This window comes from Haliotis asinina, chromosome 3, assembly GCF_037392515.1.
Source record: "Haliotis asinina isolate JCU_RB_2024 chromosome 3, JCU_Hal_asi_v2, whole genome shotgun sequence".
Lineage (NCBI taxonomy): Eukaryota > Metazoa > Mollusca > Gastropoda > Lepetellida > Haliotidae > Haliotis > Haliotis asinina.
In genome coordinates, this window is record NC_090282.1 from 39806572 (window position 1) to 39826796 (window position 20225).

The 20225-nt window shown below is 41.9% G+C and overlaps 1 protein-coding gene across 1 annotated transcript; it reads left to right on the top strand.

Moving 5' to 3' along the window:
* Positions 1–1865: 1865 nt before the first annotated feature.
* LOC137277987 (cadherin-23-like) lies at positions 1866–19322 on the top strand. Its single transcript, XM_067810014.1, has 13 exons — positions 1866–1925; positions 3838–4015; positions 4991–5155; positions 6540–6689; positions 7775–7903; positions 8869–9036; positions 10552–10748; positions 12589–12787; positions 14238–14874; positions 16240–16296; positions 17050–17106; positions 17506–17531; positions 18247–19322. The coding sequence occupies exons 1-13, from the start codon at positions 1866–1868 to the stop codon at positions 18324–18326; spliced, it is 2103 nt and encodes a 700-aa protein (XP_067666115.1). The 3' UTR covers positions 18327–19322.
* Positions 19323–20225: the final 903 nt, after the last annotated feature.

A 20225-nucleotide genomic window follows, 5' to 3' on the forward strand; every position in this document is an offset into this window, starting at 1 on the left:
CTTCATTCTTAAGCACTGATGTTCCAAGAAAAACACAGTTCAAATCAACTGCTTCTTTGGGCGGTGGGGTAGGGTAGTGGTGAAAACGATGACCCAGATTCGATTTAAAACATGAATGCATATGAAGCCCATTGTTTTGTGTCCCTCTTGTTCTTGTGATATTGCTGGAATATTGCTGTTTAGGAGCGATGTAAAACTAAACTCACTCTCTCACGGATAATGTGAATCTTTACCACATTATCAGCATACATCTACACTAGAATCAGGCGGAACTGGGAGATGAGATTCGCCCCATGCCCCGTTGTTACTAATTGCTCTGTCTGAACTTAGATTGGAACGATTCAGTTGTTGTATGGGTACCCGTAAGGTGGGTGTCATACAATTTTACATACATCATTTATATATAGCTTTTAATTATTAGTTTCACTCTTTCGATACCATTGGTTTCCACCACCGGCACTAAATATATGTTTTTCATTTGGGGGAAACACCTTTAAAGGTTTTGTTTTTCTTTGATTTGACCCTTCGTGACAGAAATTGTTTACTTCAAGGTTTGCCAATATCCTGACAATCTGAGTAATATATATAATATATTATATATTATATAAAACATGAGCTAGTAGTATTTTGGAGAATTTAATCGATGTTACTAGAGTACCACGTGCACGTGCCACTAGCCGTTAGTCAAGTCCGTGGGAGGTTAAAGGAAATCCGACTAGTTTTGTGACCTCCTTGCGGTTGCGTTTATTCAGAGAGGAATATGTAAACGTATAATTTCGATCCTAGTCATGACGACCTATTCACCTAAATCCAAACGGCGCCTAAAGCTAGACAGCTCATTTGTATTGGGCTATCAAACCTTGTATTGTCTGTTTGAATACGATCTATTACTTCCTCGGAGAAAGCATGCTAGTAGACGAGTATCTCCCTGACACTGTCGTCGCTCGGGTATTGGCTCTGTCCAATACTTAAGCAAGTATTACATTTGTGCCTCTTAAAGCGGATGCCTGTGTTTGGATGATCGTTATCTGGCGGTGTATGGCATGACATGGCAATATGGCTGTTAACCTTCTGGCGTCTGAAGAGGAACTGAAAACTACTGTTTTCCCGACTGGGTGGTATTGTTGCCAACGGGAAGATCAGTGCCTAACAAGTGCCCCCTCAAATCGTAAAGGAAATGGATTGAATAGTATTACAATGTTATAATACATTTCTCCCGCTCCCAACCTTTCTCTCTCTCTCCCTCTTCTCTCTTTCTCTCTCTCCTGTTTATCAGACGTCATTAAATTACGTGTGCTGTATTACTGCGAGTGTGACCCCAGGACACCTCGACTGTCTACGAACACCTTTGGTATCAACACTTGGATATGAAAAGCTAGTGTGAAAAACACGCATCATAATAAACCACTTTCAAACATAACTCTTTGAACAGGATCATCTAAATATGCGAATAAAGAGCCCGAATTGAAGCGGTAGGTTCAACCATGCAAGAGAATGACAGATACAAATGGTCAGCAATTTTTGAAATCATACAACTCCCATCTCCTATGAGAAAGAATGCCAGTGCAAAGGACAGTCTTTGTTAACACCACTGAACCCGTGTTTCAATATCTACCCTCTGAAAGGAACGCATTTCTAAGCATTGACAGGCAATAAGAATTCAATGTAGTTGTACTCATTGGAACGCTATCTGCCAAACTGATTACCTACATTTAGACATACGTACTCCAATTTGGATTTACGACTTGACGCAGTCAGATTTTGTCGGCTTGTGAAATTGGAATGATCTGAGCAATATTTATACTTCCTGGTGGAGAAAAATGTAAAGAAACACTCGGAACTGGCACTGTGGTATTGTCGTCAGAATGTTGTTCCTGTGGATACTGTTCCTTGTTGGTGCTGTGCTTGTGAAAGTCGTTGGTGGAGTATGTATGATATAACAGTTATATTTCAGTGTTTATATATGATTATTGCAGATTTTCATTGTAGTTTAGCAGATTGTTATTTGATATTGTTTCATGTCATATATATTCTTTTCATATATTTATTTAAATTAATTTCATTTATTCTTTTTTTTATAAATTTCTATTTGTTTTGTAAACAGTCTTATCATACACTCATTTTGGTCGTCTTGTACTACACTGAGGAATATGACCCGTTAGGATCCGGGTTAGAATTGATCTTCGGTAACCCATGCGACTAATGGGATCGGGGGGTCAGCTCGCCGGCTTGGTTGACACATGTCATTGTGTCCCATTTGCGTAGATCGATGCTCATGCCGTTAATCACTCGATTGTCTGGTCCAGACTCGATTATTTACAGACCGCTGCCATACAGCTGGGATATTGCTGAGAAAACAACCATCCAACCAACCGACTACCAGATGCTTCTTACTTCCTTCATTTAACACTGACCTGTGAAGATCTTCAGTAACCAATGCTTGTCGTAGGAGGCGACTGACGGGATCGGGCGGTCAGGTTCGCTACCTTGGTTGACACACGTCATCGTATCCCAATTGCGTAGATCGATGCTAACATGTGGTTGATCACTGGCTTTTCTGGTCGAGACTGTATTATTCACAGACCGCCGCCATGTAGCTGGAAAAAAGCTCAGTGCGGCGTAAAATAAAATCACTCACTCTTCTAATATTATACTTATACTATATGCGGTACAGATCACATATCTGGCATCAGTTTATGTAACTACAATGTTGAAGACTTTCATTCTCAGCTCCACTGGATTCATATAGCTAGTTCTATCCGTGAAACGCTAGAAATTTAATTCACCGCCAGAAAAGGCCAAGAACAAACAAGTACAATGAGTAACGATTACAGAGCACCGAGTGTTCAGCCAGTGAGCGAAAAAGTTTCCAGCTGGCTAGGTATGCCTGACAGTTAGATGCCCTAAAAAAAAACAATCACTAATCCCAAATCTGAATATAGGTATGGGTTTCATCATGCTACTCGTATGATGATGAACATTTTTATCAGGCCATAACCTTGCATGATTTTAAATTGTGCTACAACTTATCACGTCGGAGAGAGTGATCATGTATTTTCAAAACGACCCTATGCAAATTCATTAGCCAGTAGGGCCAGTGACTGTGGAGATTTACTGGTAAGACTGGATTTTTACTAGCCACGGGCTAGCGGACCAGTGGCTAATTCGCACACTGTGTTCAACTCCGATACTTTTTGTAACCCTATTCTAACGGCGTAGGCACACATGCTCATATTATCAATCACCGTTTTGTCTTTTCTTGTCTGGACATTATTGAGTGCGACGTAACACAGGAACTACTTCCGCATCAATGAAACTCCAGCCTCCTGGTTTTTTGAATGGCATATATAAAACGATTAAGAGAGGAACAAGGATGATGGGTTGTCAGACATGACCCTTCTAGTGAACCGGCCAAGACTCACTCTGGATGTCTTGCTTTGTCAATTCAATTTCTTCGAAGGAATAAGAAGGTGCTGACACAGAAAAAGTATCTGAGGCTCTTACCTTGTTTCGAGCATTTAGCGCTGAGCTCCAGATTTCTTTAAGCACGATTTATAATCAGCAAGACGTTTGTCTTTGATTTGTGCTTTCTGGAACTTGGCTAGGACTTGAATTCCAAAACATGTAAAACTGACCGTAAAGAGATGATCAAGAACTCCTCCATCTTGTAACATGACCGAACCATAATCCATTACCATGCCTCGTTTTAAATAAAGAGCACTGTATTTGTCGTGCCACGGTGTCACACGTACATCATTGTAAAGGGTCTCCACAAAGCGAACCTGTTCTCTTCAAATTGGAGCTATGTCATCCATTATGATGTTTGTTGTTCAACAGATGACCATCACCAACGTACCCCTGGTGGCCAATGTGTATGAAGAAGAAAAGTCCCGGGTCAACCTGACAGACATTGTGTGTACCCATACCGATCCCATAACTGTCTTCCTCCGGTCAGTCTCGCCGAGAACCCTCTGTGAAACGTGCTTCGCTGTCTACAGGATTTTCCCGTCTACCAGTGAGTAGCAACGTCTAATATGTAACTCTCTCCTCGTGAGCAGCCCCTCTTAATCTGTAATCCTCCCTTGTAAGTAGCCCTTCTCGATCTGTATCTCTCTCTTCGTGAGTAGCCCCGCTTAATGTGGAACTCTCTCTTCGTGAGTAGCCCCTCTTAATGTGGAACTCTCTCTTCGTGAGTATTCCCTCGTATATCTGTAAAGCTCTCTTTGTAAGTAGCCCTTCTTAATCTGTAACTCTCTCTTCCTCAATAGCCCCTCTTAATCCGTAACGCTCTGTTTGTGAGTAGCCTCCCTTATCCTGTAACACTCTCTTCGTGAGTAGACACTCGTAACTGTAACATTCTCATTATAAGTAGCCCCACATCATTGGTAAACCTCGTTCAATTAGCAGTCCCCCTAAATCTGTGACCCTCTCCTCCTAGGGGAACAGGTCAGAATGGCCACACTGACCCTAGTCAAAATGGCCCCACTGACCCTGGTCAACATGGCCAGACAAAAAAAAGTCAAAATAGCCACATGCCCTAGTCAATATGGCCATACAAAAAAGTCAAAATGTCCACACACAAAAGTTAAAATGGCCATGCATTATTTTATTTATGTATGTATGCTTTTAATACTTGATTTTGTTAAAGTGTTAAAATGACGTTATGGCACACAAAATATGGTGTTAATGTTTTAAATACTTTCCTCATTGATGCTTTGTGATTGATATTTTAAGTTATTAGGTTATGTAATTCCTAGTTGTCCTTTGTTTTCTTGAGTAATTCCTTTCTCTGTGTTAATAGAACACAACCTCTCTTCGTTAGTAATTATTTCCTCTTCGTAAGTAACCCTTTCTCTTCGTGAGTAGCCCTTCTTTCATTGTGTATTTTTCTTCTCCTTGCATTCCAGAATAAGCAAACACAAACACAATGAAGGCGCCTGTGTGCCAAGTTTACATTCGTTTTTATATGGTTTTTGCTGTTTACTCTCAGATTTTCAGTTATTCTACCTACCGAGTCAAGGGAATCTTTCCTATGCCTTCGTCCCCATTTACGACATCACTGTGACGTGCACTGACGCGGCAGGGGCGAACGTTTCCACCACCATTAATGTACGAGTGAGGACAAACGAACCACCGAGGTTTGACACATTTTCAGGTAAGTTTTACACTAGTCCAAACGTCTTTGTAGAGCCTAGAGAAACAATGGATTATTTGGAGAGGCAATTAGTTTATATGCATGTTCTCATGTTACTGAAAGTTTGCTTGTTCCTGACATACAATATTAAAGCAGGTAGAACAGTTTCAATTCTTCTCAGGTAAATGAAGATCGAGGGTTCGAATCCCGGCTCCTTCACACCAAAAGTACTTATTACCCTTTCAAGTACAACGATTCGTAATCAATTTGTTGTGCCTGATAGAAGCATCCATGTTGATTTCTCAACATTAAGACTAAGGTAGTCCCCTTTACATGGTGTCCTGATTAACGATGTTCTGTTGTACACAATGAAAAGGTTGCTTTTCATAGTTGTTTCAATAAATGTTGATGCATATTTAATCTCCATACGAATCTTAGTAACTGAAATAATCGAGATACGTACCGCAAATATAGCCAGTTTAAACATACATGTTAAAATCTGAGTGATTTGAAACATCACGGTAACAAATGAAACATTCTCTATATACCTACCAGTAAAATTTAGTTTGTCCTTAACTATCACAGCACTTACCTATCACGATTCAATAAAAATCACATACACGAGATCGACTGTCTTCACACTCCGTTGATCATACTGACGTGTTTACATTAATGCTGTCGCCCAGTGCAAATCTAAAAACAAGAAAAATCTTGTTTCAGCTAACACGTTTTAACGCACATTACCCTTGATATCGTCCTGTTGTCACTCGGGTTCGAATCCCAGTTCAAAACAATTAGTTCTTTTCTAGTGAGTCACCACTGTGCCCTGGTTCGAGGGTTTCATTAGTCTTGCGCAATTCTCCAAGGTAATACTTCATAGTTTAAATGATAATTTCTACAAATATATATATTAAATAAGTTTAAAAATACAAACTGGGTTCCCTGTCCACTTATCTAGACTTGACCCTTTAAAGGATAGATTTCTATACATGCGTGGGTTTTGCATTCAGTACAGCCTTATAGCAAAGTTTAGAGTTCAATCAAAGTGTCAGTCTCTGAGACCTGTATTACTTCCGGGTTAACATACCGTTACATAACTGGAATGGTGTTGAAGGTGTTACATTCTACTCGTCACTATAACAGTTCAATTTCCTTGTTCCGACACTGCTTATAACTTATACCAGATATACTGTGTGGATAACCAAACACGCCACAAATAAATCTGCAATTCTGAACATGCTGGTTTCAAACCTGTCGAGATTGTAAACATTGTTAGATCAACACTAGGTATGGACCACGAAAGGTGTTAAGCATTTAAAAACAGTTTGTATACTGTATGTAAACCTGGAGGCAGAATCGTACATCATTTATGTTATAATTGATCTGCACTGTACATCCATTGCAGTGACAGTGACCACAGTCAACGCCAAAACTACGACAAATGGAGCTGTCATCTACACTGAGACTGGGGTTACAGAGCCGGATGGTGATGCCGTGTTCTACAATATGACCGTCTTTCCAGTATCCAGCACATCCAAATACGAGATTGGACTAAGTGTGTGCATTTTAATATTCCTTACTTCCCGTGAAGATCCGAGTTAGATTTGATCTTCAGTAACCCATGCTTGTCGCAAGAGGCGACTAAGGGGATCGGATGGTCAGATTCGCTGACTTGGTTGACACATGTCATCGTATTCTGTTGGTCGATGCTCATGCTGTTGATCATAGGATTCTTGGCAAAGACTCGATTATTTACAGACCTCCACCATATCTGAAACATTGTTGAGTATAGCGTTAAACAACAAAGAGACTAATATTCCTTACATATATTCCTATATCATCTAAGTGGCTGTGACGATCCGGGGTCGAATAGGTCTTCAACTGCCCATGCTTGCCGTAAAAGTCGACTAGGCTTGTCGTAAGAGGCGACTAACGGCTCGCTGACTTCGCAGACACATGGCATCGGTTCCAGATCGACGCTCATGGTCACTGGATTGTCTGGTCCAGACTCGATTATTTACAGACCGCCGCCATATAAGTGAATTATTGCTCATTGCGGCGTAAAACTATTCCTCACTCCCTAACTGGCGAATGTCTAAATAGGAACAACCTCCTTGACCCAGAGGATATAGTGTCCACCCAGAGAGCGAGTATCAGTGGTTTAATTCCCTAGCCATGTTACCATACAACTAGATGTTAAAAGATGATAGTTATTGTTATCCTCCCTGTGGTTCGATACTAAGAAATAAACACACATCCTCACTGACACATACTTGCACGTCGTTATATAGTGAAATAGTCTTGAACACGAATGTAACCCATGTTCCTCCAAAGAGAATTTCCGACACCAACAGCTAGATTTAGGGTCAGACTGAGTTTAAACGCTGGCCCAATTATTATTTAATGTTTCATTTTCATAGTTGTTGTTAATATTGTAATATACACGATGGGGTAGCCGAGTGGTTAAAGCGTTCGCTCGTCACGCCGAAGACCCGGGTTCGATTCCTCACATGGCTGCGATCTGTAAAGCCTGTTTTTCGTGTCCCCTCGCTGCGATATTGCTGGAATATTGCTAAAAGCGGCGTAAAACCAAACTCTCACTGTGTACACAATAGTTATGACGCAGTTACATTATCCCAGCTGACGGAGTAATACGAGCAACCACAGACCTCTCCTCGGAGTGTTTTCCAACGCTAGTGTTCTTCATCTACGTACACGACAGCAGAAACGTCCTCGTTGGACCCAAAGTCGTCACCATCCAGTTTTCAGGTACTGTCTCACTTCACATGGGGTTTTAAAAGATCATTTAACAGTAGAGCATTGTTGGCGCTTGAGACGAAATGTAGGATTATATCTTTTAATGTACGTTACCCATTCATCAGTGTTACGTGGTACTACCAAGTCTTTGTTATCAAGTGTGGGCTGCTACCAGCAATTACAAAACTTTCTGCCTATGAAGACTAACATTTACTCTTTCTACTTGCTAACTGTATTTATAAAATACAGTGCAATCATGTAACCGTACAACCACAGGGGAACAATTGCGTCATATGGGAACACGGATTATCCAATATGGAATACCTATCATCACTTTGTGTCTTTTTCCGGTAAAATAATTGTAACAACAGTATGACGAAATACGGAGGAATTACACAAACTCGGTTTTGGTTGAGAAGTATAATAATAAGAAGAATAATACGCCTAATATGCCTTTTCATGTACAGTGGAAGCTCTCAAAACAGGCAGCCCTCTAATCCGGTACGCTCTCGATTTCAGCATTCGAATTTGGTCCCGACAGTTAAATTATTAATATCATTTACAGGCTCTCTAATCCGTCGTCAGTCTATTCAGTATTTCGGCTCAACAAGGACCGCCCAATTGACTGTTTGTACAGTAATTAACGCTCTCTAAATCTCAGCTCTCCTCTTGATTAGCAGATTGGTTGAGCGTGTAGTTGTCGTTACTAAGAGCTACTGCTTGTCGTCAGTGTTACTGCTAGGAACACTGCTAGGAACACTGCTAGGAACACTGCTAGTAACACTTATCAATGACAAACAAACACGTATCGGGATATCCTCTTGATCGGGTGCGACAGCATTTATTTCCACGCCATAACACTGAACTCAATGTTAGTTCAGTAGAACATACTGGCTACCAAGTGGTATGTGTCGTGATATTTCAGTTAGTGTCGCAAACATGGCGACGTTTCTACTGCCATCACCTCCTGATTTCAGACTACTACCGAGTGCCCTATATCCCGGGCGTTAACAAGGAGTTGACTGTGTCTGAAGATATGACAATCGACAGCATAATAAGCAACATCCAGGCAGTCAGCGACCCTGTAGCCACCTACACTCTAGACACGTCGCCGTCTATAGCAGCGTTCCTGTTTACAGTGAACGGTAGGTTGACGCAGTAGATAATGCAGTACTTCACAGACTATATACTGCATGATCTGTATGAAACTACCTGCTACTGCTTGTATAGTTACTGTTATTGCTAATGTACCTTTCTTACATGTGCTATCATATTCTTCTACTTCCGTAGCTACTATTGCTAATACTTCTGTTGCTATTGCTGCTACTATTGCTAATACTTCCGTGGCTATTGCTGCTACTATTGCTAATACTTCCGTTGCTATTGCTGCTACTATTGCTAATACTTCCGTTGCTATTGCTGCTACTATTGCTACTACTTCCGTTGCTATTGCTGCTACTATTGCTAATACTTCCGTTGCTATTGCTGCTACTATTGCTACTACTTCCGTTGCTATTGCTGCTACTATTGCTACTACTTCCGTTGCTATTGCTGTCACTATTGCTACTACTTCTGTTGCTATTGCTGTCACTATGGCTAATACTTCCGTTGCTATTGCTGCTACTATTGCTAATACTTCCGTTGCTATTGCTGCTACTATTGCTACTACTTCTGTTGCTATTGTTGCTACTATTGCTACTCCTTCTGTTGCTATTGCTGTCACTATTGCTACTACTTCTGTTGCTATTGCTGTCACTATTGCTACTACTTCTATTGCTATTGCTGCTACTATTGCTACTACTTCTGTTGCTATTGCTGTCACCGTTACTACTTCTGTTACTATTGCTGCTACCATTACTACTACTTCTGTTGCTATTGCTGTCACTATTACTGCTACTTCTGTTGCTATTGCTGTCACTATTACTACTACTTCTGTTGCTATTGCTGCTACCATTGCTACTACTTCCATTGCTATTGCTGCCACTATTACTACTACTTCTGCTGCTATTGCTGCCACTGTTACTACTACTTCTGCTGCCATTGCTTCTGCTTCTGTTACTGTTGCTATAGCTTCTGTTACTATTGCTACTGCTTCTGTTATTATTGCAACAGTTTCTGCATACAGCATAGGCAACTCTACACCACAGTCACTGCTACTACCACGACTGTGTTACTACAACTAAAACCACCATTTACACAGAGAACTATTGTCTCGAACTTCGTATAATCTGACACATTTGCAGTGTCCTTTAGACCAGACTCAAACTTCAGAGTTTTTACTCAAAATTCAGAAAACTTGACAAAAGGTATTTTTTCCCAAACATAAATAGACAGTTTGAGTTTGGTAGATAGGTAACTTAACATGATATGATCCCTTTGGGGCTTTTGTTTCAGAAATGAGACTCAGAAACTCAGATCTTTAAAATTCTCAAAGATTTAGTTTTATCAAAGATATTGTTTAGTGAAATAGGGTTCAGTTTGTACTAAACACACAATGAGACTTACGTATCGTCATTGTAGCAGTGGGGTGGTGGGCTAGCCTAGTGACGCCGAAGGCCTGGGTTCGATTCCCCACATGGATAATATGTGTGATGTGCACTACCGGTGTGTAAGCGGCGTAAAACTACACTCACGCTGCCTCTCTCTCTCACACATTGCAGTGGCGGCCACATCTACCCTGCGTCTGAGAGGGCAGCTGGACTACGAGGGAGGGATACGGAACATCAATGTTACAATCAAACCTTCAAACGGTTTCTGCACTCCAGACATCTTCTTCCTCTACATCAACGTAGCCGACGCCAACGATCCTCCAGTCATCAGCCCTAGGGACATCGTCACTTCAGTGTATGAAGGACCGGTAGGTTATCTCATATATCATAGAGTACCTGGAGACAGATACACGTTGACCTACAATCGATAGATATCAAATCTGTATGGGGTGTGAAAGTGAGTATGGTTATATGCTCCGTCATCAATATTCCAACTGCATCACGGAGGGGGACACGAGAAGTGGGCATTGTACCCCTGTGGGGAATCGAACCCGAGTCTTTGGCGTGTTGGGCGAACGCTGTCACGACTACGGTACCGAATCGCCCCTCGAGTGATAACAGCAACAGTGGTAACAGCGCATATTACTCACCAATAACTAATGTATGCTAACGGCTACTCACATTATCTATTGCCAATCATAGTCAAAAGTGGTGCAGTATATATCATTTTCCTTAATAAAAGCCAGACAGAAAAGGGAGGCCGCCGTGTATTTTAGCATCATATACACATTGGGGAGTAGTAAAGCTGAAGCTCTAGATGTTACTATGTGAAAGATGAACAATTCACGGCTACGACTGCGCTTTTGATCTTCCCTGAACGCCAAGCTACCTGCTGGTGCTCAATGGAGGGGCTAGGGCATCCATGTGTTTAAAAGCCTCTATTCCTGACATGGCTAGAATGTTTGCGGTCCATGTTTGGTCTCCTCCGGCGTAAATCCATACTCACTGACTGGTTCAACAACTTCAATTTTTGGCAATTTAACTCAAAGGTTTTTTCGGGTTGCACATTGTTTCTGGAATGTTTTAGAAGATCATGTTTGACCAAACGCAACCAAAAATGATTTTAAACCGTTTTATAAATCAGGATTGTCATGGTGTGCGTGGATGTCATGTAGCACGAATATCAGGCACAATGATTGTTTCTCACGTGGAAAGCATGAGTTACAGCACGTGACTATAAAAGACCCAAATGAATCTCACGATTTCATACACGATCTTTGCAAGTACTGTACACGAAAATGGGACGCCTCAACGCTGCGGATCGAAATCAGGCAATTGCAAGCTGGCGAATCAAAGACTGAGGTGGCAAGGATCATCAGCGTTCATCCCAGCACAATAGCTCGATTATGGGATCGATTTCGTCAAACAAATTCAACAAATGACCGTCCAAGATCTGGAAGACCTATAGAGTCACCACCCATGATCAGTACATCTGGGTAACCCACCTACGTCACAGCCATCGTACCGCCCGAGACACAGCACAAGAATAGTTTGTAGCCCGAAGAGTGTCCGATCAGGCAATCAGGAACCGTCTCCGAGAAGTAGGAATACGTGCCAAACGTCCAAACGTTGCCCCCTTCCTGACATGACTACATCGACGTCGACAAGTGATATGGTGTAACACGGTGCTGCCATTTAACCTGGCAAACTGAAGGGGCATGGATCGCGATGAATTCCTCAGGTGACGTGATAGTAGAGACCTCGTGTACAGATGACGTCATGGACGTTTTGTTCCTAACTGCATCAGACAGGTGGACAGATTTGTTAGGGGGAGTGTTGTGGTGTGGGGGAAATCTCATACACAAGCAAATCAGAACTTGTGCTTGTCCAAGGCAATCTGACGGCCAGTCGATACATCGACCAGATTCTCCGTCCGCACGTCCTTCACCTTGCTGACCGTCAACGGCAGCTCTTCCAACAGCACGAGCCACTGTGTATCAAATGTTCATTGATGTATGGGTTTTGCGTTTCTTTTTTTGAAGAGTGTAGAAAATTACATAGCTCCGCTATGCCCTCTTGGCACAGGTATTTTCTTGTATTTAAATTTTGTTATTTGAATAATCTATCGTATTGTATTGTTTTGTCAAAGGAAAGAATCGGACGCCTGTACAACACTATTTTGTAACGCTAAATCTTATATTTGTATAGTTTACCTTGAACCCAAACTTCACATACGTGGATCAAGACATCGGTGACACTGCCACTTACAGCATCATCGGCGGAAACATAGGCAACCTCTTCTTCATCGACTCCTTCAGTGGGATCATCACGTGTACAGACTACGACGTTGACGTTGTCGGAGCTGTTACAACGGTTGTGTTAGTGATTCAGCTGGAAGACGTTAAAGGTATGACAGCAGTGTGCGAAATAGCTACTGGCCCGCTAACACGTGGCCAATAAAAATCAAATTGGGCCAGGAAATCTCCAAAGTCTCTGGTCCGACCGGCTAGTGAATTTTCAGATCGTAAATATATTAGCCATGAAGCCCGGCTGACTAGCAAAATTTGGAATCAATTTCGCACACTTATGGCAGACACGTCCTTCGCGACAGACGCCTGCACCGATGTAACGGTTTGTTGATCGTTGGTGCGAATCCCAAATTTGTTTTCATTATGATCATTGGTTTGTCAGTAATGGTTGATGGTATAACCACCAATGCAACGAATCCGAAACACCTTTGCTTTTTCGTTAGGTTTCACGACCATTTCACTCATTCAATAACTAACCAAAACACTCACTCGCCCAATAATTCAGCCATACACCCATTCAACGACCAACCGACTCACCCAGTCACGTAATCACTCACCAGAACACTCACCCAATGACCAGCCGACTCACCCATTCACGCAGTCCCGCACCAAAGTCACGCAATCACTCGTCCAATTCACCCATACATATAAGTCGAGTGTAAGGATGACAACTTCTTCTTTATTGTGTACCACGACATTTCTGGACTACTTCTTGCCCCTTCTTCAGGTGATTAAAGGCAGGAGTACGAAACACACAACATGTACCAAGACAGAGGACCGATCAAACGCATTTATACAAACAATGATAATAGGGATAAAGTAAAGCCAGCTGACACAAACTATGATATTAGGGATAAAGTAAAGCCAGCTGACACAAACTATGATATTAGGGATAAAGTAAAGCCAGCTGACACAAATAATGATATTAGGGATAAAGTAAAGCAAGCTGACACAAACAGTGATATTAGGGATAAAGTAAAGCCAGTTGACACAAACAATGATATCAGGGATAAAGTAAAGCCAGTTGACACAAACAATGATATTAGAGATAAAGTAAAGCCAGTTGACACAAACTATGATATCAGGGATAAAGTAAAGCCAGCTGACATAAACTATGATATTAGGGATAAAGTAAAGCCAGCTGACACAAACAATGATATTAGGGATAAAGTAATGCCAGCTGACACAAACAATGAGGAAAAGGAGATGTGAATACAGCTAATGAAGTGATAATTAGAATCACAGGAAGCCAGAGATGTTCATGGATATGCAATCAGTCAATAATATGCATAGACAATCAATTCAATAACTCATCGAAACACTCACCAAAACACTCGCGCAATCACACACCAAAACACCCATATCTGTACCCAACGACCAACTCACAACTCAATGAAGCAAGCACTCACCAGAAAACTTACTCGGCCAGTAATTCACCTAAACGCCCATGAAACTCAGTCAATAACTCACCCATTCACCTATTGAGTCAGCAACCCACCCTCACATCTTATCACTAACCCACGGAAACTCACCTGTCGTTTCTCACAGGCAAGGGGAAGGATAACACGACTGTGACTATCATCATACTGGACAGAAACGACAACGCACCTGTAATCACAGCCCCGCCATCGGGTCTCTACCAGTACCAAGTGGAGGACTGCTTTCCAGCCGGGACCTATATCGGGAAAATTTTTGCTGCTGATGGCGTCGACTCAGCTTTCAACAATAACAACGTTGTGGAATGCAATCCAGGCACAACAGGCTTCCTTTTCGTTTTGCCCGCTTGTGACGTCATCCTCAACGCGTCCATACCAGCTGGGACGGTAGCGACCATCGACGTTACGGCTTCAGACAAAGGGACGGTTCCGGGTCCCCTAACAAGCCCTGTCACACCAGTACTCGTGACCTCGATCCTCTGTACGGTAACCACAACAACAACTACTACAATGGGGACAACAACAACGCCTTTGCCGACGACGACAACTACTCCTGTTCCTACTATACCTGGTTTTGGTGGACTGGTCGGCCCATCTGCCGTCAACGGCGACAACGGCACTGGGAACATGCCCTGGATTGTCTCCGCTTGTATATTAGGGTGTATCGGAATAGCGGCAGCCGCTTTCTTCATCAGCAGATATATCGTACCCCGCTGTAAAGGAAGCTCATCACCAAGATTCAGTGCAGGGTAAGTGTTTCATGAAAAGTATCATTCATTCATTCATTCATTCATTCATAAGTAAATAATTTAAAATACTTTCTGATAAATGTTGAAAGTTTTCACTTTTTCGATGTGACCAAAAAGACATATTTCATTACTATCCCTTGACATATGAGGACAGCAGAGTGATCAAGGGTTTTGTACAGCAGCTATAAAAAATTATACATGCATAATACTAGTAAATTGCCAAATATCTTTTCCTTTTACCTGCAGTTGAAAGTATGTCTCTGTAATTACAAATTTGAATATGAAAGGTAACATCGTCCGAGTTGTCACATGAATTGGCCTTCAACAACCCCAAAACCCCAGTCTTTAGTAAACTCTGTGTCAGTATTATTCGTTACACTCCTACATTTGTCGTAAGAGGCAACTAACGGGATCGGGTAGTCAGACGCGCTGATTTGGTTGATACGTCATAGTATCCCTATTGTACAGATCGATGCTGAAGCTTTTGGCCACTGTATTGCCTAGTCCAAACTCGAATATTAGCAGACCGCCGCCATATAGCTGTTACATTGCCGTGTACGGAGTTGTTCATGCTTATAGTTGTCTCCCTTTGTTGTAAGATAAGGGAGTTAACTGGTCCTGTTTAGACCGGACCTTTGCTGTTTGTATTTCAGGATCATTCGCCATTACAGTGATTCATTCCCTGTTTTCCGTGCTCGCCATTTGCATCTACGGCAACATTAATTTCCTCTAAAACTAAACTGTCACTGTCTGATTTGACGTACTTTATTATCCTTCATTCTGAAACCTTCACGGAGACTGGCAAAACCTGTGTGTGCAGGAACCGGTGCTTCTGGTTTGAACTGACTCTTGACAAGCGGAGGTTACTATGTGTGGAATGTGATTTGTCCTTCTTGCCCTAATGGCAGGTTGTTGTTCATACCGTCAGCCACATGTTTTCTTGCTCCAGACTCGACACTTTTTTCGAAAATATCATACAACCGATTACTGATATAATCGTCGGATATTCAGACATTCACTCTTGGATGAAGACATCGTATGTCTGCACTGTCCTGAGATGCATGGGAACACATGTGCTCCAGTCATCCGAGACACCACAATTAGCTGTGCACGGTTGTCTCCCTTGGACTTATGATTATGGGCTAGAATCCAGCCACGATTACGTTTCTAGGTTTTGCAACATCCGTAACTGTGCTCATGGGTTTCTCCGAAGTGATAAATGCCTGAGGTCTGCATTACTTGAATCGTTCCTCCGAATCTAATCTGTAACACCGTGATACAACTAGAACACTGTTCAAATTGGCGTGAAACCGAACTCACTCACTGATTCAAGAGGTTTACTAATTCCTATACGTTTTCCTTTAGACCATCACAGAATAAACAGCCTGGTCACCCTGAAAACAGACAAGGTCAAAACAGAGGGTAAGTTGATCGTAGCATTTTTCGGTTCTGGTGTCGTTTAAAAATATGGATTTCTTTTTCAAATTAATACCAAGGGATTTTCTTCGGTATAGTCTACTTTAGTAAGGATAGCCACTTTAGGACGTAATACGTTAAATTGTTTGAAATACACAATAGTCACAAATGACAAATGTCCACTGTGCCAACAAACAACATGTGACACATAATCCCTCAGATAATCCGTCAAAATTATCTGATCCAATATGAAACTTCACGGTCACAGTCTAGCACTGCCGCCACAAAATTGTAAATATGTGCCTGGCTGCCAAGCGAAGATTAATCCACTGTCGAGTTCCAGAGGAGCTCCTGGAAAGACAGGCTTCGTGAGAGGGCAATGTGCGGCATGTTCCACTTGAGCTCGGTACTGGTCACCTCCGACATTGGTGTCCTGCTCTGTTTAGCATGTATCAGCGTCTCTTGTACAATGTGTTGTGTGTATTCGTCCATGTGTTGTGTGTTATCGTCCATCTGGTGCGATGACACCAGTATTCGATCTCTCTCAGAATGCGCCCAAGCGAGGTTTGAAAACACGTTGTGCACGTCGTGTTCATGACTGCTTGTCTGCTTGTGGGGTGATTGTGTTAACATTTAAGTGCGATGTGGGCATTAATCGGATATGATATTTTGCATGCTTTACAAGCCGTCATGAAAAACTCCATCAGCGTTTGTGTACGTTTACTAACACTGAAGTTGTGTCCTCTCTGTACGTTTCAGCAATATTCGACAGTCTCCCAAGAGAAACAATGTGAAGCCGGTCACACCGAGGGAAGTGTAAGTATATAAATGGGGCCTATGTGGTCCGACAGTCACCATTAAGGGTGTAGATGTTCGTAGCAAAGGATTGGAACAAGAACTGAACAATGCACTATCTTCTCTGCACCGCTTGGTAGTGTCCCGGGTGCCAGTCGTACTGGAGGGTTTTTAAGAAATTGGTAAACGTCTGAGACCTACATCGCTTCGAGTTTTTCTCTCATTTAAACTGACACACCTTGATATCGATGGAAAATTATTATTTACATGTCGCCAGTTGTTTCTATACTGACGCCATATAGCTGGAATATTGCTGCTGGTCGTGTTAAATAACAATCAAAACAGTCATTTTTTTGTCACGCACGTAAAATTTTTTTATTAAACCCAGTCTGTAATTGATTTGTTCTGTTTCTTGTGCAGGCAACCGTATGAGGCATATAAGGATGGTAAGTTCAGTATGACGATTGAGTATGTTTTTAGTTTGTAGTGACCTATTTCTGTTTAGAACGTGATTATGGTATGGCAGGTCGGTCCCTGACTTCTTAATATTGAACGTACTTTTCTCCGAAACGCGGTACTTAGCGACATACACTATGACACTTAAAACCTGCTCTCAAGTAAAGGTGAAGATCACTATCATGATGGCGATGCAAGGTTTGGTGTACCTGGAGAAAAATTACAAAGAATTTCAAAGTTTTACCTTCGAGCGTGCCTCTAAAGTTCAGTGGGGAATGCCAAAACATACAAAGCTCTTTCTTGGACCAAGTGGGTGACTTGTTTGGTCTATAAAGGTATACATGTTTGGTAGACGTGAACAAAATTCGTCTACTCTACTTGTCGATAACATCACATTACACCGGGATTTTTATCGTGGCTATCTGAAAAAGCTTTTCACTACTTCGGACAGGCACTAGTCAGACCCACAAACATAATCAGATTCCGGATTCGAACCCGTGGCCATATTTTCCGCACACAACCAAGGAATTATACATTGAATTGCGGCGCCTTCGAAAAGGCGGCATAACGGCTTCTTTGTCTGGCTCAACGGCGCAATAGCAACATTTTGCATCTGAACGCCCATTCATTCCTGAACATCCTTCTTTTTTAGGTTGTTGCGGCTTACGTTTGGACAGCGTTATAATAGCTTTGTTTCGTTTTCAGACCAGAAAGGTCCGAACCTGCAGCAGAAGAATGTCTGGCGGGGAGTGGGCACGCAACCAGATAAAACATTTGAGCTGTAGATACAAAACTGTGGATGTGAAGCGTCACATCGTATACACGGTTACTGCAGTTAACCGTCTTGCCTCTGAAAGGTAGCAGCTAAACTCAAAGCTGATATATACAGCGCAATCATATCGGTGTGTATGTATCTTGGCGCGCCACATGTACTAAGGTCATGTCTCCTTGTAATCAAGTAATCGTGTAGAACAACACACTGGACCTCTCTTCACTGGACATCTGTAACCTACCCCTGAAGAGGTGTAGGAGCTGCTTGTCATTCGGGTACCGTCATTCGCGGGGTTAATCCACGCGCTATCGTATACCCTTGTTGAGCGGCCAGTGTGATACTTATACAGTGACTGCGCGTGTTCACATTATATCTGTTTCTGTTTGATATATGTGATATATATTACTCATGACATGGTCAGTATCTGACTGTATACCCTGGTCTTTCATGATTAGGTCAGCTCTAAAAGCTACTCCACATGTTTACCACAAGAATAACTTCAGGGCCATCCAGTTCTTTCATGTCATGGCGTAACAGATGAACTATCCTAGTATGAGATAAGAAGGAGGCATCTTTCTATTCATTGGTAAAGGGCAATACATCTTTGAAAACTGAAACAGAAACACTTTGGCAAAAATCTATTATGCCACACTGTTTTGACGGCTACATTATTGGTTCACAATCCAAACTCTTGGTCTAAGTATTGTGCCCCATATAATCACTCTCAAAGATGCATGTATTCCAGTATCGTGACTCAGCGAACACTCATTCCTATTCAGTACTTTAATCCCTGGCAATATTGAAGCCCCTCCTCTTGTGGCATTCCTGCTAAGAAGGGGTGCATCCCGATTTCCACATCAATTAATTCGTACTAGATGATGACCAAACCCCTATTAATGAATTTCAACCATATGATGAAGCCAGCAGTTTGTCCCTGCCTCTTTGTTACTATTACCACCATCATCAGCATTTGTGTGTTCTGTTTGTTTTGTAATAAATCATTCATTCTTTCATGTCTTTACTGATATATAACCTTGCCCTACAAGGCGGTGTAATAGCTTGCCATGACATGGCTGAAACAGACATTAATTAATGCATTGGTTTGCACAGTGTGGAATTAAAGGGGAAGTGTACAAGACGAAATACTTTTTTTCTCATGTGAACCAAGATCATTGTTTCAAAAAATACATCCATTTTCCTACAGTACATGTATATATAGCCCGCGCTATAAGTCCCGTGAAAACACAGATGTAAAAATACGAAAGAAGCATTAGAACTGAATGTTCAAGCAACAAGATAGAAATGGTCGCGTGTGTTTTCATTAATCACCCCAATGAAAATCGGTCATGTTGGTGCAGGTATTTTCATAGCTACTGACTATAGAGAGATTTCTCTCCGATTAGCTGATCACTTGTCAGTATTTTCTGCTGAATTTGCGGCCATCATTGAAGCTTTGCGTTGGATTCATTTTTTTAGACCTGTATCACCTGTCATTTTAGTGATTCTGTCAGTGCTTTACAAGCAGTTCGGACAGGCGCCTCCTCAGCAAGGCAAGATTTGATCAATATTATATACTTGTTCTCTTTAAGATCTTTTAGACGTTGAATTTTCATGGATACCTGCTCATGTTGGCATATTTGAGAATGAAAAAGCTGACAGATTGACAAAAGCTGTATTAGACTTTGATGGATCGGAACAGGATGAGTCCATATTGCCCTCTTCTGCAGAATTATGCACCTTCGGTAAGTTTTGTGCTCAGACGAAATGGCAACAGAGGTGGTCATCTTTAAAAGGACGCCAACTCTATGGCATCGAGCCTTTTATAACGAAGTCAAAATTATCCAGAGGCAACCTCAGAGAATGGATGATAGTAACCAGAATGCGTCTTGGGCATTGTGGTCTTGGTGCCTGT

Bases quoted from the DNA above. Each gene is read 5' to 3' on its own strand.
- LOC137277987 (XM_067810014.1), top strand. From the start codon at position 1,866: ATGTTGTTCCTGTGGATACTGTTCCTTGTTGGTGCTGTGCTTGTGAAA. The intron at 4,016-4,990 runs GTGAGTAGCAAC...GTTTACTCTCAG, and splicing joins CAGGATTTTCCCGTCTACCA to ATTTTCAGTTATTCTACCTA. The intron at 14,875-16,239 runs GTAAGTGTTTCA...GTTTTCCTTTAG, and splicing joins TCACCAAGATTCAGTGCAGG to ACCATCACAGAATAAACAGC.